We start from the raw sequence: 23,276 nt of genomic DNA, 5'->3' as shown, positions 1-23,276 counted from the left end.
GGCTGGGAAAGGGCATCAGATCCTCTGGAACTGGAGTGAGGAGTCTTGTGGGTGCCAGGAACCCAAAACGGGTTCTCTGCAAGAGTAGTGAGTGCTCTTACCACTGGGCCGCCTTCCTAGCCTCTTGCCAAAACTTTTACATCTACTGTTGGATGTAGAGTAAGGTTGAAGAATGCTGGACGGTTTGACACATTCAAGAGAGAGGCTTAGCAGCACTTAGGACTGCTGCAGATGTTATTACAAGTACCAAGAGAGGACTAGGGCCACTTTCCTCATTGTGCAGCCTTACCAAATCTCTGGTGTCCAGGGGAACCATATTTGTTACATAAGAAGTCTGTACATTTTTACCACTTTGTCATGAGGACAACAGTCTGCCTATAGCTTGTCCATGTTTCTCCCAGCCTCCAGGGATCCCGCTGTTCTGTCACCTGCGAGGATGGACAGTTCTTCAGTGGTCACGATTGCCAGCCCTGCCACCGCTTCTGTGCCACCTGTGCTGGTACCTTCTCCCACTCCTGCCCCTACACTCCTACTTGTGGTTGTCATTTTACTTGACTGTAGCCATGTTTCATGCAGCTTTCAGTATGTTTTAAGGAAGTGTGTGGGGACCCATTTCACCTGATGACGATGCACCAATTCTCATAGAAAGCCAGTAATCATCAGCACCTTGTGAGGGATTTAAATATCCCAGTGGCATCTCTCTCTTGGAAGAACAGGCATCTTGCTGAATAACTCAGTTAGAAACACAGGAGTCTCCTCTCAGCCCCACTGAAGGAAAGTAAGAGAGAGGACAAAATTATGGCTTAAGATGGCAGCAGATGGGGGTTGGGGATTTAGCTCAGTGGTAGAGCGTTTGCCTAGCAAGCACAAGGCCCTGGGTTCGGTCCCCAGCTCCAAAAAAAGAAAAGAAAAAAAAGATGGCGGCAGATGGGTGTGGCTTTCGGAGAGCACTACAGAACCCCATAATTCAGCCTGTCCTGAGGCTTTTCTTCTCTCCTGTTTCTTGCATGTGCTTTGCACTGAAGGGGCCGGAGCCGATGGATGTATTAACTGCACCGAGGGTTATGTCATGGAGGAGGGAAGATGTGTACAGAGCTGTAGTGTGAGCTACTACTTGGACCACTCTTTAGAGGGTGGATACAAGTCCTGCAAGAGGTAAGTCCACCTGCTCTGGGAGCTAAGTTCCTCGCAGGACTGTCTTTCTAAATGATGAGAAAACTGATGACTTTTCATGAAAAAGTATGAGTCAGTGTCTGTGTCTTTGGACACTAACCTGCAGAGTTGGTTCATATTGACTGGTATTTTGAATGCCTCAAGACTACCTTAAAGTGGTGTGTGTGTGTATGCGTGTGTGTGTGTGTGTGTGTGTGTGTGTGTGTGTGTGTGTGTGTGTGTGTGTTTGTAAGAGGCACCTGAGGACCAAAGGTCAACATCAAGTGTCTTCTTCAATTGTCCTTTCATTTTTTTGAGTTAGGATCGGTCATCAGTCATCAGTTTGGTTAAAAGGTCAAGCACAAGCTCCCTCAACCTGTCTTCCTTCCGGTGCTGGGAACATAGAGGCACAATACCACACCTGCCTTTGACGTGGGTGCCAGGGATCTGAACCTATTCAAAGAAGCCATCTCCCCTTTCCCTTTCACACATATCTTAGAGATTTTAAAATAGCATTTCTGTTTCCAGGACTTGCCTTGTCCCATTTGGCATCCGTGTCTGTCTGCCTGCCATGTTTTTTCCTAATGTTGTCAAATCTAACAGCTATTGTAAGAAAAGGGTTTTTTTGTCCTCTTCAAAGGAAGAACCCATTTGAAGATGTTAAGAGGTTGACAGTACATATCCCCACGCATGTAGATGGATCTGAGGTTCAGTAATTATGTGTTTTGCCTATAGATGTGATAACAGCTGCTTGACATGCAATGGCCCAGGATTCAAGAACTGCTCCAGCTGCCCCAGTGGCTATCTATTAGACTTGGGAATGTGTCAGATGGGAGCCATCTGCAAGGATGGTGAGTACAGCTACAGGATTTGCTATGTGATCCTTGCACTTTACAGACTAACATATTCCCGTTGTAATAAAGACACTAACAGGCATGTATCTAATAGCATGATGTGCTCAGTATCTTCTGGATACTTGCTGATGTTGACTTACATCCTTAGTGAGTCATGTTGCTTTGTATTATCCTGTTATCATTGTATAAAGACGGAAGCTTACTGTGTAACTTAGGCTGGACTCAAACTCATGGTCCCCTTACGTCAGGCACCTGGGTACCACCAAACGCCATTTTGTTTGTTCTCTCTCTCTCTCTCTCTCTCTCTCTCTCTCTCTCTCTCTCTCTCTCTCTCTCTCTCTCTCTAATGATGGGAAGAAATAAATCACCAGCAATCCCAAGATAGTTCCAGTTACTTGTTTTAGTTAATAAACTTTATTTTTTCAGAACAGCTATCCCTTCACAGATAAACTGAGCCTCTATTCCAAGAGCACACAAGTGCATAGCCTTCCCCGCTATCAACAGCACACACTACGGTATTATATCTGCTACACTCATGAACCCACAATGACACACCATCATCATCCAAGTCCATAGCTTAGCTTAGCATATGTTTTGGCACTATAAATTTGCTGTGTTTTGAGTATCCATACATGACATGTGTGTACAATTATCTCATCATACCACATGAGATGGTTTCAGTGCCCTAAAAATCCCCCAAGTTCTGCCATTTATCATCCTGCCTCTCCCAGTTCCTGGACTCTCTAAATTTCTTTTTTTTTTCTTTTTCTGTCTCCATGGAGTCTTTCTTTGCAAAACATCTAATATTTATGAACATATAGTATGTAGCCTTTTCTGGTTGTTGGGGTTTTTTTGTTTCTTTCTATTTTTTTTTTGTCATACAGATTTTGTCCAGATTTTTTGGTGCCTCACACATAGAACTTCATACCCTCCCTTGAACACTTAGCATTTTGCATAAATATCTTCCTAAGTCCTATGTTTTGAAACTTCTTGATCAGCTTCCTTTTAATTATGGCATATATTTAATCACTTAATATTCTCTAGTGCTTGCCACTGTTTGGTTATTTGGATTTTTTATCATTTTAATATTTGAATCCTAATCCAATAGTATCAGAGCGTGTAAGACTAGGAATTAATTTTCCAATATTCCAGCATGAAAAGCCACGATGTGGTGTTAAAAAGTGATGGAGAAAACCTAGAACCTGGGACTTCCCAATGTGGGGCCAGTCTGCTTTTCTTGCTATTAACAGTTTTTATTCAAATTCTAGGACCTACACTGTCCCCAAAGATTGTGACTGAATTGTGAAGGGTATAGTATGACATAGATATTTTAAGAAACTTTTAAGTGGTCCTAATTTGCAGTTCAGGTTAAGGAACTTCCTCTACCAGCTTGGCAAAGGCCAGGTTCTCTCACTTCTCCACAGTCACTGCTTCCACCTGTAAATTCAGCACGTTTCAGTTATTCAAAGGCCCACATTAGGTTTTGATTCTCCGCATAATCAGTACTGAGGAAACCCTAACTTTGTAACTAAACTTTGCACACAAAGTATATCTCAGTAGAGAAATCAATTGTATTTGAACTATCATTCAACATAACTTTGGAGACTGCATTTGGAATAGTCTTGGTCTTAAGGCTAGAATGTGAAGTTAGGAATCTGTATGCTGTATTTAGATCTCCACTCCACATACACTGATGAAGATATTACCAATGCTGTGGGGTTATTCCACAGCTCATTATTAGGGACCTCAAAAGGACATAGCAGGAAGGGAGCCAATGAGAACACTAATACACACTCATTTGTAGTCTTATTTCCTTGAAGCATCATGGTGGCTTCATCTTCATTATGTTTCAGAACAGGTAGTATGGCAGAGTTGGCTGGGCCCACTCTGTGCTTTTAGAGCCAGGCAGGGCTAATTCTTGGTACACCGGTCTGGGGTGAGAAGCCAGAAGTTGGGCCATGACTATCAGTTACCAGCACACGCCTTTTATATTGGAAAAAAACCAGAACTTGTTTTTTTAAAAATCTATACACAAGTTTCCAAGGAAAATCCAAGTGTTACAGGACATCTCCCTTGAAGTTTTCCCCTCCAGCATTTGAGATTGGGCACCTAACATTAATGAAGCCCCAAACCAGCTTGCTAAGCCATGCTGATCATGGGTTAGGTTGTACTGGCAATTTGGTCAAAGGGAAGTTGTGGGGTGGGGTGGAAAATGAAGAGCTGGTGTTTGCAATGAGGCTACTCTCAAACCTGTGGAGAATGAGGTCCTTTGAGCCCTTGGTCACATGGCCAGTGCTCTAAAGGACTTCAGGTTGTTCCTTTTTCAACTCCCTATTTCTTTGACTCTAAGACAATTGTTTTGCAGTTTAATATTTCTGGAATCAGATATGTGTGTTAATTCATGACAACTCACTATTGCTTTTGACCATCAGGTTGATGGGCTGTAAGTGTCATGCCTACATCTTAGACTTAGCCACAGAAATGTACCTTGAGTTGAATGAAGCCTGTGGCTGCTGGTTCTCCTGTGTCATTTAACCGCAGTTCAAATGAACATCGAAGAACTATACACGGAGCATTATATCACATACTGTTAATAAGAATAAAATTAAAATTCCAATGGCTAGGAGACTATGGTATCACAGTGTAAGCATTATTACATTGTGATACTGAAGTAATAGTCAATCTTGAACTGTCTTGGATTCATTGTATCTTGGATTCTATGAAATATGGTACAAATGACTGAATATTTTTCTGCTCTTGATAATTCCAAGAAGAAAAGTTCCTTGCTTGTGATGTTATTGATTTCTAATTTATTCTTTTTTCCACTCTCTTTTTCCTTTCACAAATGGATACCAATCACATTTACTACTGGACTGCAATATTTCTCCTTGAAAACACTGCTGCTGACTGAAATCACTTTGGGTGGACCAAATTCCCCCCTGTGCCTGCTCCTGAATGACCTCTTCCAATCCCCCAAATCTACCTCTCTGGCCAATCAAAACTTACCTCGGTGTGTCACGCTGCCCTCCACTCTACTCCCCCTCTCTCTTGCTGACTTCCGGAAAAGCAACGGAAGAGTCCTGGGCAGAAGGAGGCTTCTGTATGCTTGTGAAAAAGAACAATCTATGTCAGCGGAAAGTTCTACAACAACTGTGCTGCAAAACATGTACATTCCAAGGCTGAGCAGCCACCTTACATCCCTGTTCCTGTAGACTTATAGATTATTCCATATTATTAAAGAAAAAAAGCCAAAAACTGCAAACCACCTCTCTCTTTCTTGCTATCTTTTTTTTTTCTCTCTCTCTATCTCAAGTTTGTGCAGGGAGATGGTGAACTGTTTTGTCAGAACTTAAATAGAAGAAAAAGAAAAAGCCTACAACAAGCCTACCTTTTATAACTGGCTGTTTAGTGTTAAACAACCAGAATCACAGAGACAGTATTGTATAACCAAAGTATTTGATGCCAAAATTTGACGTTAAAGTAATGATTTGATTTCCTGCCCTGGTTTGAAGGTCCATTTTATTCCTTTGCAGTCACTCACTGTTTCTCCTTTAAAAATTCCTAAAAAATAATTTTTCCCCAAAAACATCACAAAAGCACACATAGATCAGAATGAACAGAGAGCTTTTGCCTCAGTCGTTTTTCTGGCTTTCGTCTGCAGCCAGGGAAAAGGACAGGAAACTGGACCTTAGGATCCTGCACAGTGTGTCATGTCTTGGTGTTTCACGATTCCATGGCGACACCTTTCCACACATGATTTGCTTTGTACCTTGCATTCTGTTCTGTTTGGGTGGGTTTTGGTTTTTTATTTTTTTTTTTTGCACTTTTCTTACCTGATAAGTCTCCTCCACTGGCTTCATCAGACAGACTTTCTGCCACTGGCGTTTCAAACACTGTCAATTGGGTTATTTTTTACACAGCTGGTAAAATGGATTGTTCTACAGAGTCAAATGGATGGTAGAAGCATGTGATATCCAGAAGGGCTGAGGCTGGTCCAGGTCCCCCGAAGCCCAGAGAGCCTTCTGTAGGCTCTGTACAACCTCTCGGTGCTATCTAGCCATTCCCCCCTACTGTTATTTTTAACTACCATCAGAAATTACATTTGTCACAGTGAGAAGCATTTGGATTATGATGCAGGAAATTTCTTCCTGGGGTCAAAGGTTTCTAAGAAGTCCTGTATTTTTTAAGAGATGAAATTTATTTAAATAATATTTAAGCTCACGCTTACACTAGTGGAGCAGCAATTTTCAATGGTGCTTATTACATGCGTTGTCTCCTGTCATTCTAAGGAAATAAAACTGGAAATTGAATGTGGGTGGCATGATTGTACCCTCCTGGTTCTGTATTTTCTCATTCCTCTGTCCTTCTATAACTAGGGATCATGTTCTTATTATGCACCTGTCCACCGAATGTCATGGAGCTGGGGTCAGTTTCTTTGATTCAAAATGTGCTTGCTGGTTTTCTGTGACTCCATAAACATTTCGTAGAACCTAGAATACTAATTGATAGAGAAACTACTTTGCATCTGTGGTTGAAAATGATGAACCTGATAAATCTTTTGGTAGTTCCTCTGAGAATAACTGATATCACACACCTTCATTTATCCTATCAAATCTCTGTGGTGACCTCATGGACTGGGGACATGGCCAGGTATCTCCAGGCTCTAAGCTTTGGAAAGCCGCACTTCCAAGATGCTGTGGCTTCGCTGCTGAGAAGACAATGGTGCTCTTGGGAAGGAGCTGGGATGTGGAGGCTAAAGTCCCTGCTCACACAAACAAGCAGTAAACAGCCTACCCTGGAAATATCCCTAGGCAACAAAGTTCACTTCTAGCTGCAGGTACATAATGAGAAATTGGTCTATCGAACCCTTTCCAATGTTACCGAGTCAGGTGATTCACAGGAACTAAGGAATTGGCAGCTTATGCTGGGCAACTTTTTCCTCTTTAGAACACTGTTGGCTCTTCTGACTTGAGGAGCAGAGGGATTCCTGACCACAGTGTATTCTTCTTATGTTTAAACACACAAGCTTTAAATGAACAGACGTAAACATAAGCCAGACAGATGGCAAAGACTAGACTTGCCTGCAAACAAATGGAGTTGATTAGGCAAGTCTATACAATTAGAGGCACAGGGTCACAGTAATACAAAAGATAAAGCTGATATCTTTGTCCTTAGAAAATTAACCACCAGTATGATAGCAAAATCACTGGGGTCCACCGCTGTGCATTCCACATCCCACTGAAGATGCAGGTGCACATCACGGAAATACCGGTTTAACAACTCGTGTGTTACTGCCTCATTTATCTACATTATTAACTAGAACATAATGCTTTCAAAGTTTACGTTAATGTTATATATTATGTATAAATATATATATTCATAATGAGTATATGTGATGGATAGCACAAAGTTTGGAGACGTGACAAATGCTCTTATCCTCTGGAGACAAACGTCCTATTTTCTGTTTTCTTTTATCTTTCGATCTTTAATTCACTAATTAATAGTGACCTGTTGTTAAATCCAAATCCACTTTGCTGAAAAATACTGTACATGTGTAAAATGTTCAGTTGTTTTTTTTGTAAAATATAGAACAGTTGTAATTGATACTGGCCCAAATCAATGTTATTCCATATTTTATTTTTTCTATTAAATTAACCTAAGTTCCTGTTTATTTGATCTCTTCGTACCCATGGGTAAACATCTCTGAAAGGCTCAGTGGACGAGAAACTTCTCTGCTTCCATAGAGAAGCAGAATGTGAAGGGTCAGTGGACGTGAATAAAACATCTAAGTGTAAGTACAGATAGGAAAAAAGGAAGATGGGTAGAAACAGGAAGGAGGAGGAAACGACACACAGAACAGGTAACATTTGGACAGTGATGTATGTTAAATCTCATTTTTAGGAAGAACATAACAAAAATACCTATTAAATCTTGGCATAGTTCCTGTCCAGCTGTAGTAGCTACCTGGTTGCTGTTGTAGCAAGTAACTGAGTCATTTCTGCAGAGAAATGGGGGAGGGGTGGAGAATATGAATGGGGGAGTAGGCAAGGATGTAGCAGATATAAAAACTGTGAAAAAGAAAGGTTCAGTTTGTTGACAGCTTGTATGAATTTGCCGGTGGCTAGCTGTGAACACCTAAAGGATGACTTTGTCCAGCAGGAATCTCTGAGACATAGCACTGAATGGAACTGGGAAATGAGCTAAACTGAGCTGTGGATCTATATTCTTGTGGCCCCTGCTTGAAATGCAGTCATTTCCCCTGGTAGTTCACTACTTGCCATTGGGCAGAGAAATGAGTGAGAAATCAGCCAAAGCAGCCAGGTGAGTTCCAGCCTGATTAAACCATCAGAGCATACAGAAGACACAAGAGAAAGCTTCTGCTATCATACAGTCCCAATATGAAGACAAAGGGACTTCATTTTAGTGACCATGGTACAGCACACACCATGGAAATATAACACATATATCCTAATGTACACATAACCTCTACTGAGTCTGAGAAGGACGCCAGAGCAGGGATACATGTGTTATCCTGTTTACCATCAGGGAGCTGGAACATATGTACTCCAAACCAACTGAGGCAGCACATTGATAATTACAATAATGAAGTTGAGAAAGGACAGAAGGCTGGGAGTTACGAGTCTTGTAGGTGGGTCACTTTTACATTTAGGCCAAACTGGTCAAGGGAGAGTTCCTGGAGCAAATAGGAGTACAATTGGTCTATGGCTATTTCTGTCTAGGAGTCTTGGTCAGGTTCAGAGGTCCTGATAGGATTTGTTTTCTCTACCAGTTAAAGAGGCAAAAGGCAGGAAAAATTGTCAAGCAGGACAGGTAGCAGCTTGAGACATCTCAAACACAGCAAACAGGAGCAGACAGAATCAGGAATTTAGGAATAGCTTTTATTAGGTGTGAGGAAACACATGTATCTGGCACAGAGGAAAACAACCGTCTGCAAAACAGAGAGATGATTTGAGAAGCCAAAGACCATCAGCTTTTCCTTGAGGGCTGGAGATGTCAAAGACCTTGAAGGGTCTTCTCTCATTCAGGATTGTTCAATTTGAAAAAAAGGCAAAATGGCTGATTGACCAACATGCCTTGATCCAACCTTGAACGTGTTGAGCCAGTCCACCAGCAGAAGCCCTACCTGCAGGGGGAAAAGTCCATAAGGCCTTTGTTTCAGCTGCCAGACACTTGTATCAGATTCAGAGGATGGTGAAGAGACTAGCCACCATGGAAGTTAGCTATCTTTGTTACCTAGTCATGGTCCCTCTCCCTAACTGCCTACCAGGGAGTCTGTCTACATGAGAGGTTCAGATCAGGAAGGTACTTTCATGGTTTTAAGCTCATTTAAGTTCATTGCTACAAAGGGCAGTAGTTTAACTTACAATGGCCTAGTCAAGAAATGACTACACTTTTGCATTTGGTGCTAGTCTCTGCCCAGTCCCACCCAATTGCAAAGTTCTCAAGTTCTATCCCAGTAGAAGCCCTGGCTTACTAGAGGCCATCTCAGGCTTATCAGGAAGTTGCAAGCCATGAACTTGGTAGGGAAGGGAGTCAATTGGCTTTGTGACTAGTTTATTGAGTGATCAACATTGTCAGCATATTTGAGTGTGGAAATACACAACCCCTACTCTCCACACTCTTTCCATCCGTATACCCCAGTAGAAAGACTCCTGAGATGCTGGCGTGGAGAGATACATGTTCTTCACAGTGTTTTCATCATCATCCAGCATCAGACAGAATACCAGCACAAAGCAACGTGTTAACCAAGAGGCATCTTAGTTAGATTTTACCACTGTGAACAGACACCATGACCAAGCCAACTCTTATAAAGACAACAATTAGTTGGAATTGGTTTACAGGTTCAGAGATTCGGTCCATTATCATCAAGGTGAGAAGAATGGCAGCATCCAGGCAGGCATGGTGCAGGAGGAGCTGGGAGCTCTACCTCTTCGTCTGAAGGCAGCTGGAAGAAGACTGGCTTCAAAGCAGCTAGGAGGAAGGCCTTAAAGCCCACACACACAATGACATACTTCCTCCAATAAGGCCACACATACTTCAACAAGGCCATACCCTGGGCCAAGCACATTCAATCCACCACAAGAGACAATCTTAAACTACTCTGGCAAGTTGGATCCTAGCTCCTTGCATTCTTTAATACAAAATGGCAGGGGGAAACCAAGGCCAGCTGCAGCTTGACCTTGCCTACCCTAAGCTGGGCTCTGAGCCCTAAACTCAGAATATGTACATGACACAGAAAGTATAAGCCTGCTTCTCTTCTCTGGTTAACATCCATTTCCAGATGCTCTTGTTGCCAGACCATAAAATCCAAAGTTCTCCACAGAGCACTTTAGAACCTTTGACATATTCAGCTGGGCACAGCCAAGATGAACTGAATTTCACTGTGGCTCATTGGAACTCTTTGGCACCAAGCAGCAGACTCTAATCCACATAACCGTGTCTTCTCGTCATCACTAGAGGTGACGATCCAGCCAGATTCAGTTCTTTGGCAGCAAAGAGGCAGTTACGCAGCAGGCCAGAGCATGAGTGGTGGCACAGGATCCTGTCCTCTACCGCCAGGAGACTCTTCAGGAGATGATTTGGCTGGGTTTCCCTTGGGTTTGTTGGTTTCATTTCAGGGACAGACTTTCGCACTATAGTTTAAACTGGCCTTAAACTCAGCATTCTTCCAGCCTTAGCTTCCCATGTGCTGGGTTAGTAGGCATGAACCCCATGCCTGGCCTTGGTTAGGTTATTACTGAGGGATTTGCTTAACAGGATCTCTTCCAGTTGGCCATTGTTTGGATACAATTGTTGCTTTGTTTTCTGAGCAACAAGAGATATTTCTAGAAAATTCCAGGCATACTTTCTGAGATCCATATTGTAAGCTCCTTGACCTTTTGTCGATATTTTTATATACTTTTGTAGCATGTAGCTTTTGCTACCCCACTTTAAGGTCTGGGAAGAGGCTGTGCAACCTGCCCCCTCAGGTCTGCAGACACAAAACACAGACACACACATTGCTCAATTTCAACCTGCCTTCTTGGCTCAATTGCTGGGCACTACTCATTTCCTGTGGTTAGTGTGCCTTTCCCAATACCTTAGCTCATCACCCTAAATCTGCGCTCAACTTCAATTGCAGAGTTACCTTTAGTCCCAGCTCAACACCCTAACCTACCACCTGGAAAAGCGGCCTGTGTCTGTTCTGCCCAAGAATCTCACATGGATGGTCACCTTTTGTCCCTCCAAATCATGGTTTTAAAAAAACTCCCTTCCTTCTCTGCATCTCCTCACCTCCCCTCCCAGGACCTGGGAGTCCTGCCTTTTTCCTTCTACCCAGCACTTGACTCCTGGTTTCTTTACTGATAGATCAAGAAACAATTGGGGAACAGGACCTTAGCCTCCGACCCACCCCCTATATACTTTAAGTATGCAATGTTTTAAGATTAACATGGCTTTATTTAATTGGGCACATACAGAAGTCAGCACAGTCATGAATTTTCTGACACAAGAATTACTGCTAGGAGAAGGTGTGGCCGGGACTCGAGTCACCACTTCCACTCGTTGCCCATACTGCTTTGATTTTTAACAGTGCTAGAGCACATTAACTTCATATCACAAACATTTCAAGGTGAGCAGGAATCCTTTCCCAAGAAAGAATAGAAAGTACACTGGCTTTTTTGGTTTTGGGGTTTTGGGGTTTTGGTTTATTGCTTATAGGCCCAAATAAATACAAACTTTCTTTGCCACACACCAGCCTCTGAGGTTCTTACCTTCTCTAGACTGACCTTCTAATGGGGCAATATATACAAAAAACTTGGCTATAATATGACAGTATTTAAAGAGGCATAAAATATGTTGAAAATTCAAAGGAACAAGCTCACTTTGCCGAAGAAGTATTGATGTCCCTTGTCCTTGTACAAGGCTGCCAAGGGCATCCCAAAATAATGTGAAACATTACAAATATAGTTGGCTCTAATGTGCACAAATAAAGCTGCAAAGGTTAAAATCAAATGGTATCTTAATTAAATATCTGTAAATTGCAACATGTCAAACTAGTCAATTGTAACTCCACTCTTAAGGAATTGCATATAATTAAGTTTAATGTAGGATGAAGGTGAATTTTAATGATTGATATAATGTAACACCTCCAGAAGTTAGAGCAGGTAGGCTCCATGGGGATATAAATATTGCTTTGAAAGAGAAGGAGAAATTCAGCATTCACTCCAAAGGCCATGTCTCAGGGAGGACAGTGCAGTGGAAGCCAGAAAGAATACTTTCCAGAGAAAGCAACCTGTAAATCCTGTCTTTGCTTTCCACGTTTTCTCTAAGGAGCATTTAGTCTTATTGCTTTAAACTCCAGCTCCACAGATCAACTTTCCATTTTAATGACAAAACACCTGGGGTTGCATACTTTATAAAGACAACAGGTTTATTTAACACAATTTGGGGAGCTAAGAAGTCCAGCCAACATGACACCGGTTTATGAGTCACATATATACAAACCCATCTCCATTCTTGTGCTACACAGCATCTTGGTAAAAGGTATGGCTTGAGTTCCTATAGGGTAGAAATGATCACGTGGTAGAGACAGGAAGTCATTAAGAACTAAAGACAGAGGAACCTTGCCTCTTTTTGTTTCTTTTGTTTTCTTTTACTTTTTTGTTTGTTTGTTTGTTTGTTTGTTTTTCTTTTTCCAACAATGCAGTCATGAGAACTAGCTGGGATACCATCACAACTCTCTTAATTTAATTAGGGGCCTTGTCTCAGTGGCTTCCCAATAATCTCCACCCTTAAACATCCCCCACCACTTAACATCACACACTAGAAACCTAAGTAGAATGTCCTTTCTTTTTCCTAATCTCTTTCCCAAGCTTGTACTGATTCAATGAACTACTGGGCAATTGTCTTCAGATACCTGGTAGGCATCACAATTAACAAATCCAAGACAGACATTAGACACCTCGACCCTGCCCCCACCGCTTCCTCCCCTACAGTTCTCCATTCTCAGGAAAGGGCGATTATAAATCCATCCTGTTGCTCAGGACTCCTCTTTTCTGCCCCAAATCCAACTTAACAGCAAAATACCGCTGATTGTACTTCCAAAATCTCTCTCTCAAAGGCCCACTTCTGTGCACTCCCTGAGTCTTTAAGAGGCTTCTCTGCCTTTATGCTGAACCTCTAGCTTCTCTTTTATCCCTGTCCCATCCACCCGGCAGACTGCCAGGTTTTGTCTCTCACTTGTTCAGAATAAAACCAAACGTCTCTGAGCTCTTTCTGCCCTCACCTCATGATGCCCTCTCTGTTGGCCTCATACTCTGGCCATACTAACTTTCTTTGTGGTCTTCAAACCAAACCAGAGTGTTTATGCTTCGGGATATCAAATCTTCGTTTTAAAAAGAAACACCTCATTTCTGTTATGGGATAATGGGTTACTTTGTCATACTCACCACAACCTGTGATATAATACTGAGGAGGAGCTGCAGGTCACCTCTCTGGTGTGAGCTCATCCGCCCACCTTCCTCTTTCCACAGCCATAATCATGTGGCCTTCATGATTCATTTGCCTGTTTCCTGTCAGTCAACTCCATGAGATCCAGTGCCCTTCTGTCCATCCTGTCTGCAAATGTATTTTATATGTCTAGCATACTTTGTCTAATTACAGTCCGTATAATAAACAAACAGGGAGGAGACAGAGAAGAATGGCATTTGATTTGAATCTCAAAGGATAATCAAGATTTTTATAAGTCAAAAAAAAAACCTTAGGATCCTTAAGAACGGTACTCACGAGAGTCTATGCAAAGGCCCAGGGCCACTTGGACTGCTCAGGGAGGTGGCAGGCGAAGCAGGCAGGGTGTGCAGCTGAAGTAAGGATTCATGGGCCATTGCCCTCTTTGCTCTCCTCTTCACCAGAGCTGTCAGCCCTCTTGAGAGGCTAATTGACTTGCCCAAGGACCCCATACAAGTCACCTCTTGGCTCCTCGCCAATGTACTTGGGAAGCAATCATTCAGAGAGAGTGCTGAGGAGAGCATACCTGCTTCAGTCCCCAGAGGGCTAATGACTGCTTTGAGCCAGCTAATGAAAGGCTAGGGGACTCAGCGGAGCTCAGTGGTCAGGCGGACTCACGTTAGAGAGGTGACCTGCAGCTCTTCCTCAGCACCGTATCCCAGGCGCTAAGGGAAGGATGGCAAAATGACACGTTATCCCATAACTGTAATCCTGTGAGTCCTGCTAGCAAGCCTGGGGTAACAAATGCTAGGTTGTTTTCAAATAGGTTTCTGTTGCCTTGTGAATCATAGTGGTTACAAAACAATGAAAGATTAAACTATCAAGAGTAAGGCCTGTATTACATGGGGGGACTGAATTTGTAAATGACTTAACATTGTGAGAGCCATCAAAGTGGCACAGCATTTCAGAGATACATGGATGTGAATTATCTAAAGCCACAATAGCGGCCACAGCACCCACTGCTTTCTATTATTTTATTTTTATGTATATTCGTGAGCTTTAGTGTGTGTGTATGTGTGTGTGTGTGTGTGTGTGTGTGTGTGTATGTGTGTGTGTGTGTGTCCTGTTTGCATTGCTGGCTAGCTGACTGCATAGGTGTGTAGCTGTGTGGTTGTGGTATCTGCTAAAGCCAGAAGAGGGCATTGGATCCACTAGAGTTACAGGCTCTCGTGAGCCACCCAGCATGAGTGCTAGGAACCAATTCTCTTCAAGAGCAGTAAGCTCCCTTAACAGCTGAGCCATGTCTCATACTTTATTCTGAGATTCTGAGATAGTGTTTCAAGCAGCCCCAGCTGACCAAGAACTCCTTTATCCTCTTGCTTCCACCTCCCAAGCATTGGCATTACAGCCTTGCTACACCTCCCCTATCTTCATCATCCAGTTCTTTAAGATGAGCTCTGAGGAACCAGGCAGCTGTGAACCAGTCGTAGTCAAACACAGCTAAAGTTAGTGGCTCTTCGGATCGAAGAAATGGTTGAGGGTGAACAGCTTCAGCACTGCAATCAATAGCCTCTGGGTCTCATCTACCTGGGTGTGTGGCCCGAGGGTACACTGCCCCTGCATTCTACAGTTTCTGAGCCTCATCCACCAGGGATGCATGGTGGAGGGTGCACTGGCCATATGTTGACTGATGGCTTAAAGCCAAACGCCTCAGCTCCCACCATGCTCTTTGTGGCCCTCTGAAGCTGACCAACAACAAGCCGGCCAGCTCACTACTGAACTGTGCCTTTGTATCCTTTCCTCAATGAGATGAGATCCTTGCAGCCATTTTCCAGGCCTGTTCTCTTGAACACACTGCATAACTGGCTGTGTGTGTGTGGCAGGTGGGCAGTAGGAGCAGCACCCTTTTCTGCAGGTCCAAATTGAAATTATTGTGTGTTTCCTGATAACCTGTTAGGGATCCGGGCTGAGCATGTGTCTTCCACATTCATTACCTGACAGAGCAGCGGCTTATTGTCCTGTCAGGCTGGGATGGACATTTGTTCTCTAGAGGCCCTGTCATCAACCAGGGTTTCTTACTGAGCCATCAGCTAGGGCTTCTTATGGAGTCCCCTCTGACCACACAGCTGCCTTAACTGTATCTTTCCTTTCTCCTGCTCCATCCCCTGAGTCCAGCTTACCAGGCAGGTGCCCTCTGCTGCTCCCAGTAGGGGGAAGAGACTTGGTTGAACCTAGTGTATTTTGAATACCACCCATCATTTCTAAGAAAAGGGTCAATGTCATGATGACCGTCACAGAGACTATGGAAGGAGGCTGTCTGGCTGGCTTCAAATGCTAGCTTTCTTGCTTACTAGCAGTGTGATTACTGGGAAGTGCAGATTGCCGAATGTTTTTCTATTTGTACAATAATAGTCCAGTGGAGACATTGGGACTAAATGATAATGCCTGTATCAAACACATTAGGGATGGCCCTTAATTCTATTTAAACTACTCATATATCATTCATCCTTGAATGTTATCCTCCTTTCTGCCTATAGCCAGTCCATGATCAAATCTAATCACATCTGGTTCTTTCTTCCATCTGTCCTCTTCCCTCCATCCACTCCCACACTGGATCAACTATCTCCCTCCCCACTATGACATTAGGTCAGCATCACTGGTCTGGGCCTTCCTTTCATACCTTTGACAGATTCAGTTTTAAGAAAAAGAAAGAGAGATAGAAAGAAAGAAAGAAAGAAAGAAAGAAAGAAAGAAAGAAAGGAAGGAAGGAAGGAAGAAAGAAAGAAAGAAAGAAAGAAAGAAAGAAAGAAAGAAAGAAAGGAAGGAAGAAAGAAAGAAAGAAAGAGAAAGAAAGAAAGAATCAGGATGTGAAACTGCAATGTGACCTCACTATTCTCCTCTCCTGCTGAAACTTGTTGCTTCTGGTTTACCAGAGCCATTAGCAAATCCTGCAAAATCTGACTCGACCTGTTTCCTCTCCATTTCTCCGTGCATCCTTCCTCTTCTTTCCCCTACAGCCATCCCTGAGCTTCCTTTGATGTTTTACATTAGCTAAGCCTGTCTCTGCCTCCTACTCCAAACTGTAAACATGACAGCATTGGCTTTTTCTCACTATTGGATCTCTCATGCTTAGCACTGCTAGTGCCATCAAAGATTTGCTCAATAAATTTGAAATGGATGGGTGGATGGATTAATGATGATACTGTGATACAATTGTCAGGTCAGGACAAATAAGGTGGTACGTTTGTCTGTTTGCCTCTTGTTTGGGAGTAAGAAGGATGAGAATTAAATTATGCAATATCAGAAGTGGCAAATTAGCCAGGTAACTGCTGAATCCTTTCAGCCTTTTGTACATATTCCAAACTGTGGTGGATGCAGATAAGTCAGGAGGAGGCAGAAATTAGCAAAAGTAAATGTATGGACTTGGAATATATATATGGGGATAGCCACACATATTGCTAATCTCAACCACAGAAGACTGAGCTAAAAGGATTACAATTTGGGGCTAAATACGTTGGATTCAATTCCTGCACAATAAAAAAAAAGAAAGATAGAGAAAAGGAGGAAGGAAAGAAGGAAAGAAGGAAAGAAACCAGTGTGCTACAAGTCTAAAGCTTCAGACAGCAACTGTAAGTGTAGCTGTACTAGAACACCTGCCTAGCTTCAGGACAGTGGGAGGTTCTGGGCTGTTCTATTCCTAGCACTACAAAAACAAAACAAAAGGTTGCAAATGCCTCTTTCTCTACTCGCCCTACTCAATTGCTATGAGTTTTTTAAATGTGCTTTCTACAAAGGTCTATTTTAGATTTTTTTCCCATTAAATACACAAAACTTAGCTTGCTACTAACCTGCTACTGGGTTAGCTTTTATTCTTCTTTGTCCTTAATCAACCTACTCCCTCCCCATTCTAGCACTGCAGAATTCACACACAATGATCCTGGGCTGAAAAACTGAAGGGCAGCCCACGGGGTTCCCATAGACACAATGAGGGACAGGCAGGGAAAGAGGTGAGTCTTCCCAAACCATGGAGGATTCCTGGAGTTGGCTGGAGTAGTGTCAACCATGAGGTCTACAGCAGAAACACTGGTGAGTAGATTTGCACTGAGGAATTCCCAAGCTAGCCAAATCTCTATCCATGACACCAGCAAAGTACAGAGGCAGAAAATCTACCTTCTGTTATTAACTTATTCCTGCACAGGTTTTGGGATGCATATACTCTGAGCTTCAGGTCACTATAGTCTGTGTAAGGTCAAGAACACAGGACCTTGTCTTGTCTTGAAAACTCCAGATATATGGGTGCTTCAAAAGCACAGCTGAATCAAGCGGTTATCAACAGATGTATCATTGGACCCTTGCCATCTCAAGCTAATGCATACACAGTTATTAAAATAGAAAAAGGTGTTATATTTTAATAAATATAACAATTTAATGAATTAAATGATGAATATGACATTTTAATATAATAATAATCGCATCTTGCTGTGTCTATCAGACAGATTCCACCTCTACCCCTCTGTAAGTCCGTGGAGAGAGTATGCACTATAGCTTCCCCTTGTGATGGGAGAATCCCAGAATGTCTTTGCAGTGTTGGCACAGTACCTCAGAGAAGTGAGCAGTCTGAGTCTACATCAAGATGTTGACTGTCCCTCCAAAAGATTCTTTTTTTTTTGTGGTTCTTTTTTTCGGAGCTGGGGACCGAACCCAGGGCCTTGTGCTTCCTAGGCAAGCGCTCTACCACTGAGCTAAATCCCCAGCCCCCCTCCAAAAGATTCTCAGAAGACTGACTGGCACAGAGCAGTGGTGCGTCAGAATTACTCAGACACCTCATTTGGGCAATATCAATCCCACCTCAGGATTTCTAATTCAGCTTGTTAGTCCAACAGAGAAGCTAAGAATTCTGTTCCTAGTTGATACTGATGTCATTGGCTGGGGCAAGCAGTATCTTTACAGGATACTGTCCCTGCAAGCTACTTCTTCCAATGAGGCCTTGCCCCCTACACCCTAATACCATCTACCCATCTACTGAGGAAGTTCATCCACTGATGAAGTCAGAGTCCTCAAAATGGAAGCACTTTTTTCAAAACCCACCAGGCAGCAGCCAAGCTTTTAAAATTTCAGACACGAACCATAACAGGACACTGTAAGTGTGTCCCTGTTGGGACTGCCATGGCAACCCCGTGCTTACTTGAGTAGTAAGCAGTGTCGAGCCAATGCTTCCCTCCAGAGATGACCTGCCTACAGGCAATGCTTAGTGAATATCCAGGTCCTCACTTGACCTCCTTACAGCAAAAAGCAGTTGAAAACCAACATTTCTACTGCAGGATGCTACTCATGTAGCTTTGTGACCTGACCATAAGAAATTAGGTTACTCATCCCAAACCACACAGTTCACAGTAGGCAGAGCTCCCAAGTAGGAAAGTCACCTTTATCTATCACAGCTGATTCTGCCATACCAATCACACTTGCAGCTTTGCTGTATGAGCTTCCTACAGCTGCTATAACAAATGACCATGACTTGGTACCTTCAATACAGCACATATGTAGTCTCCAGTCTTAGAGGTCAGTGTTTGCATCTCACTGGCTCAAAGCAAGGTGTTAGCAGGTTCATCTCCCACATGACCCTAAAGAGACCTGTACCTTCCCTTTTCCAACTTCTAGAGATTCATTGCTTGAATTCCTTGGCTCATGGGCCCTTTCCCCATTGTCAATGACAACAACGGGGCTTTAAACTCCTCTTTCTGCTGGTCATTGTAATACCTTCTTCGACAATCAAATGTCCACCTACTTGCTCCTGTAAGGATGCTGGTGATTATGTTAGTTCAACCAATAATACTAGTAATAAATATCCCACATCAAGTTCTTTAATGCAACTACATCTGCAAAATATTTTGCCATGTGTGATGGTTTGTATATGCTCAGCCCAGGGAGTAGCACTATTACTAGGTGTAGTCCTGTTGGAGTAGGTGTGACCTTGTTGGAGTAGGTGTGTCGCTGTGAGTGCTAGCAGCCTTCAGATGAAGATGCAAAACTCTTAGCTCCTGCCTGCACCATGCTTGCCTGGATGCCGCCATGCTTCCTGCCTTGATGATAATGGACTGAACCTCTGATCCTGAAAGCCAGCCCCAGTTAAATGTTGTCCTTATAAGAGTTGCCCTGGTCACTAAGCCACTACCTAAAGACTATACATGGACTGACCCTGGACTCTGACCCCATAGGTAGCAATGAATATCCTAGTAAGAGCACCAGTGGAAGGGGAAGCCCTTGGTCCTGCTAAGACTGAACCCCCAGTGAACGTGATTGTTGGGGGGAGGACGGCAATGGGGGGAGGGTAGGGAGGGGAACACCCATAAAGAAGGGGAGGGGGAGGGATTAGGGGGATCTTTGCCCGGAAACCGGGAAAGGGAATAACATTCGAAATGTAAATAAGAAATACTCAAGTTAATAAAAAATAAATAAATAAATAAATAAATAGAAAGAAAGAAAGAAAGAAAGAAAATAAATGACTAATTTAGCTATACACTTCAAAAGAAATAAGAGTTGCCCTGGTCATGGTGTCTGTTTACAACAGGAAAACTCTGAGACACCATGTAAAGTAATATTGACAAGCCTGGTTCTCCATGCCTTAGTGGGGCATTATTTAACCTACTGAATTTGGATCCATCCCCCACCCTCTGAGTCACCATTTTTTTCAATAGTAAAATAGAAATAGTAATATGCCATCAGGGAACATTGCCATGTGTTACCCACCTAATCACTAAAGAAACGTCCACAAGGTGGCTAAATACTTCCCGTTACTCTGGTTTACACTCTAATAGCATTAATGCATTAGCCTTATTTACTCACCAAACAGCCAATAAACACCTACTATACACTAAGCCTTGGAGTATAACGCGGTGAGGAGTGGAGAGATTCCCTACCTTTTGGCTTTCATACTGCAATAAAGGCAGATAAATGTTAAGTGCTTAGCACGGTGGCTTAGTAGCAGAGCCCCACCTGCTTCATTTTGATTTGTGTTATATACCAAGTAGTGCCTAAAACATATTGGGATCTCGATAATTACATGTTTAGTGAATTAATGAATCTCTTTCTGTGGTGCTTCCAGCTATTAGGTAACTATTTTTGTTTTTATTTTCCTTTGAACTCCTACCATGCTACGTGTCAGTTTACTTATTTACCATATTTTACTCAGCGTATTTCATGACAAATACTCTTCTGCATCCTGGGAAATAATCGCTAGCCACAAAGAACAGTAGGTCCCACAGGGTAGAAGCCTGTGTGCAGAATCACACAGTCCTGTGGAGCACAGCTGTATGAGTGTGTGGTAGGACAGAGTCTCTGGAACTGCCACAGGGGTGTGACTTCAAAATGTGTGGAAGGAGAGGTTTTTTGGGGGGATAAAGAAAGAGAAGAGAGTAAAAGCAAAGCAAACCCATAATCCAAGTAAGGGAGTGTTTAAAGAGCTTGGTAATTCCAGTCTCTCAGAACATAAGGATATGTCTTAGGTGGCCTCCCAGAATCTGACAAGGTGACAGTAAAATTCAAGAAGCTTATCTGGGAGTCGTGATGTGTGTTAAGCAAGAAAGAGAGGGTGGCCAGTGAAGGTTATGTTGTCAAACCAGATGTTCCAGTGAAACTATAGACCACAATGCTGTAGGAAACATTCAGAGAATTACTTCTCAGGGGCAATGAATCTGTGACCTTCACACACAAAATCTTCAACATGGGTTACAGACACTCCTTGGGATGTGTCTCTCCTTCTGGTACACCATGCTGTCTGCTTTCTTCTGAGGTAAGTTGCAGCAGATTCTCTTTCTTTTAATCATTTTCTAAATACACATGTGGTGATGTCAAAGATAAGTCCAGAATACCCTGAGTCTGCTGTAGTTTGCAAAGAAATCTTCAGACGAAACAACCAGAAAATGAAGCAAGGAACTGCTTTTGAAGGCTCGTGTTAAGTCACAGAACTTTATTCTGCATGGAAGGAATAGTGCTGAGGTAGGAGGATTGTCCTAATTAGAGAATTTGAATTTGTACTTGAGAGTTATGGCACAAACCTATCACCCTACCACTCAAGAGACTGAGACAGGAGGATAGCTGCAAGTTTGACATGGGTCTGGACTACATAAGGAATTCTAGGTCAAACTGAGATTCAAAGTGAGATTCAAACAATAATTGGGGTTTGTGGCAGACCATTCCATCTACAGAGTAAAGCAGAGCACTGGAAGTATGGGTAGTAGGAAATAATGAGAGAAGATGGCTTCTCTGTGCTGGCCCTATGACTTCATGGTGATGACACCTACCTAGACTTGGAGGGATATAAACATGGTAACCAGATAACATGTGTCTTAGTTAGGGTTTCTATTGCTTCAAAGAGACTATGCAACTCTTACGAAGGGAAAGATTTTATTGGGGCTGGCCTACTCTTTCAGAGGTTTAGTCCATTATTGTCATGATAGAGAAGCTGGTGGCCTGGAGGTAGAAATGGCACTGGAGAGGAGGTAGCTGAGAGTTCTACATCTTGATCAATAGGCAGGAGGAAGTGGATGCCACCCTGGGCGAGGCTTGAAGACCTGACCCCAAAGCCCACCTTCAGTGACCACTTCTTCCAATAAGGCCATACCTTCTAACAGTGCCACTTTCTATGGGCCTTGGGGGGGAGCGTTTTCTTTCAAACCACTATGCCTAATGAACATGGAGATTGGAAGATCCTGCAAAGCATCCATGTGGAGACTATAGGAGGCAGAAGAGGGAGGATCAGTGAACTGGAGGGGAACACCTGAAATGCGAAGAGTTGTACACAAACCATTACTGTCAGGAGACCTTGGGACAGAGGAATTAGGAGGTTGTACAGGGGATGAAACTCCCAACAAACCCCATAGAAGTCCTCTGGCCAATCTGGAAGTGACATAGCTTCTCCAATCCTCAAGTACTATTTTGCCTTCATTTCTCTTCTTGTCTCCCCCAAATGATTCCCTCCCTGCCCCTGTGTGCATTATTGGGTATAAGCCAAGAACAACATGAATTGTAGATTGTGTGATCTGTGGCAACCTAATAAACTCAAATTATCTTCTTCCTGTATAAGCTGGGATCATGGAGGAAGAGACCAGCTTGTCTGAAGTAACTTGTAAGGCTCAGTCATCTGCCCACGAAGGCAAACTCAGGAGCACTGTGCATTTAACCTGCTGACACTTGTTTGTGCGTAATACTTGGCTGCTGATTAAGAAGCAAGTGCCCATGGGACCACCTTTCAAAATACTCAAAACATCCAAGCGGATGAAGCCATGGTGATAACAGCTCTTTGTAACTATTTACCTTCCTGTTTCTGTGTGGGTGTGACATTGTCTACAGATGTATGGCCTTTCTGCCAAACAGTTATGCTGGCGGAGGATGGGACAGCCTCTCCATGGGAACAGGCAGGTGATGACACTTCTTTCACAGACTTGGCATTCTTGCATGATACTTTATCTGGCAACAGTGAACTTCGCTCCTGATTGTTTATGGCATGCCTTTAGGCAGAACGGGCTGTGAATGCCTGCACTGTATTCTACTCGATCAACTCTTGTTAAATGTGTGTCAGAGACAGAACACAGCAGTCCAATTAGAGCAGGTCTCAAAACAGCCACTGTGAAAGCACTGCCTGTGGCATGTGGGCAAGTGAATAACATGATGCCAGGAGCTGCACTCTAACAAATTACTGGCTAGACCGCTAGTATTCCCAGGCTCTGTCCATGCTACATACCATTTTCTTACTGATCCAAATTCAAACCCATAAACATTACTCTTCTCTCTCCACTCACTTCTTATATGTAGGCCATTAACATT

The 23,276-nt window shown here is 43.0% G+C and overlaps 1 protein-coding gene across 5 annotated transcripts in view; it reads left to right on the top strand.

The window, feature by feature from the left end:
* The window catches only part of Pcsk5 (proprotein convertase subtilisin/kexin type 5), a 430,528-nt gene that overhangs the window by 273,028 nt on the left and 134,224 nt on the right, over nucleotides 1-23,276 (top strand). For 4 of the 5 annotated variants that reach the window (XM_039109729.2, XM_039109692.2, XM_039109772.2 and 1 more), the window contains 3 exons: nucleotides 402-499; nucleotides 1,026-1,155; nucleotides 1,888-2,003. In XM_039109729.2, coding sequence (XP_038965657.1) covers nucleotides 402-499; nucleotides 1,026-1,155; nucleotides 1,888-2,003 — 344 coding nt within the window. Of the gene's footprint in view, nucleotides 1-401; nucleotides 500-1,025; nucleotides 1,156-1,887; nucleotides 2,004-5,073; nucleotides 7,676-23,276 lie in introns of those variants that run through there. The other variant, NM_053823.1, reaches the window with a different exon arrangement.

This window comes from Rattus norvegicus, chromosome 1 (assembly GCF_036323735.1).
Source record: "Rattus norvegicus strain BN/NHsdMcwi chromosome 1, GRCr8, whole genome shotgun sequence".
In the NCBI taxonomy this organism is placed as follows: domain Eukaryota; kingdom Metazoa; phylum Chordata; class Mammalia; order Rodentia; family Muridae; genus Rattus; species Rattus norvegicus.
This window is presented reverse-complemented; position numbering and strand designations above follow the sequence as displayed.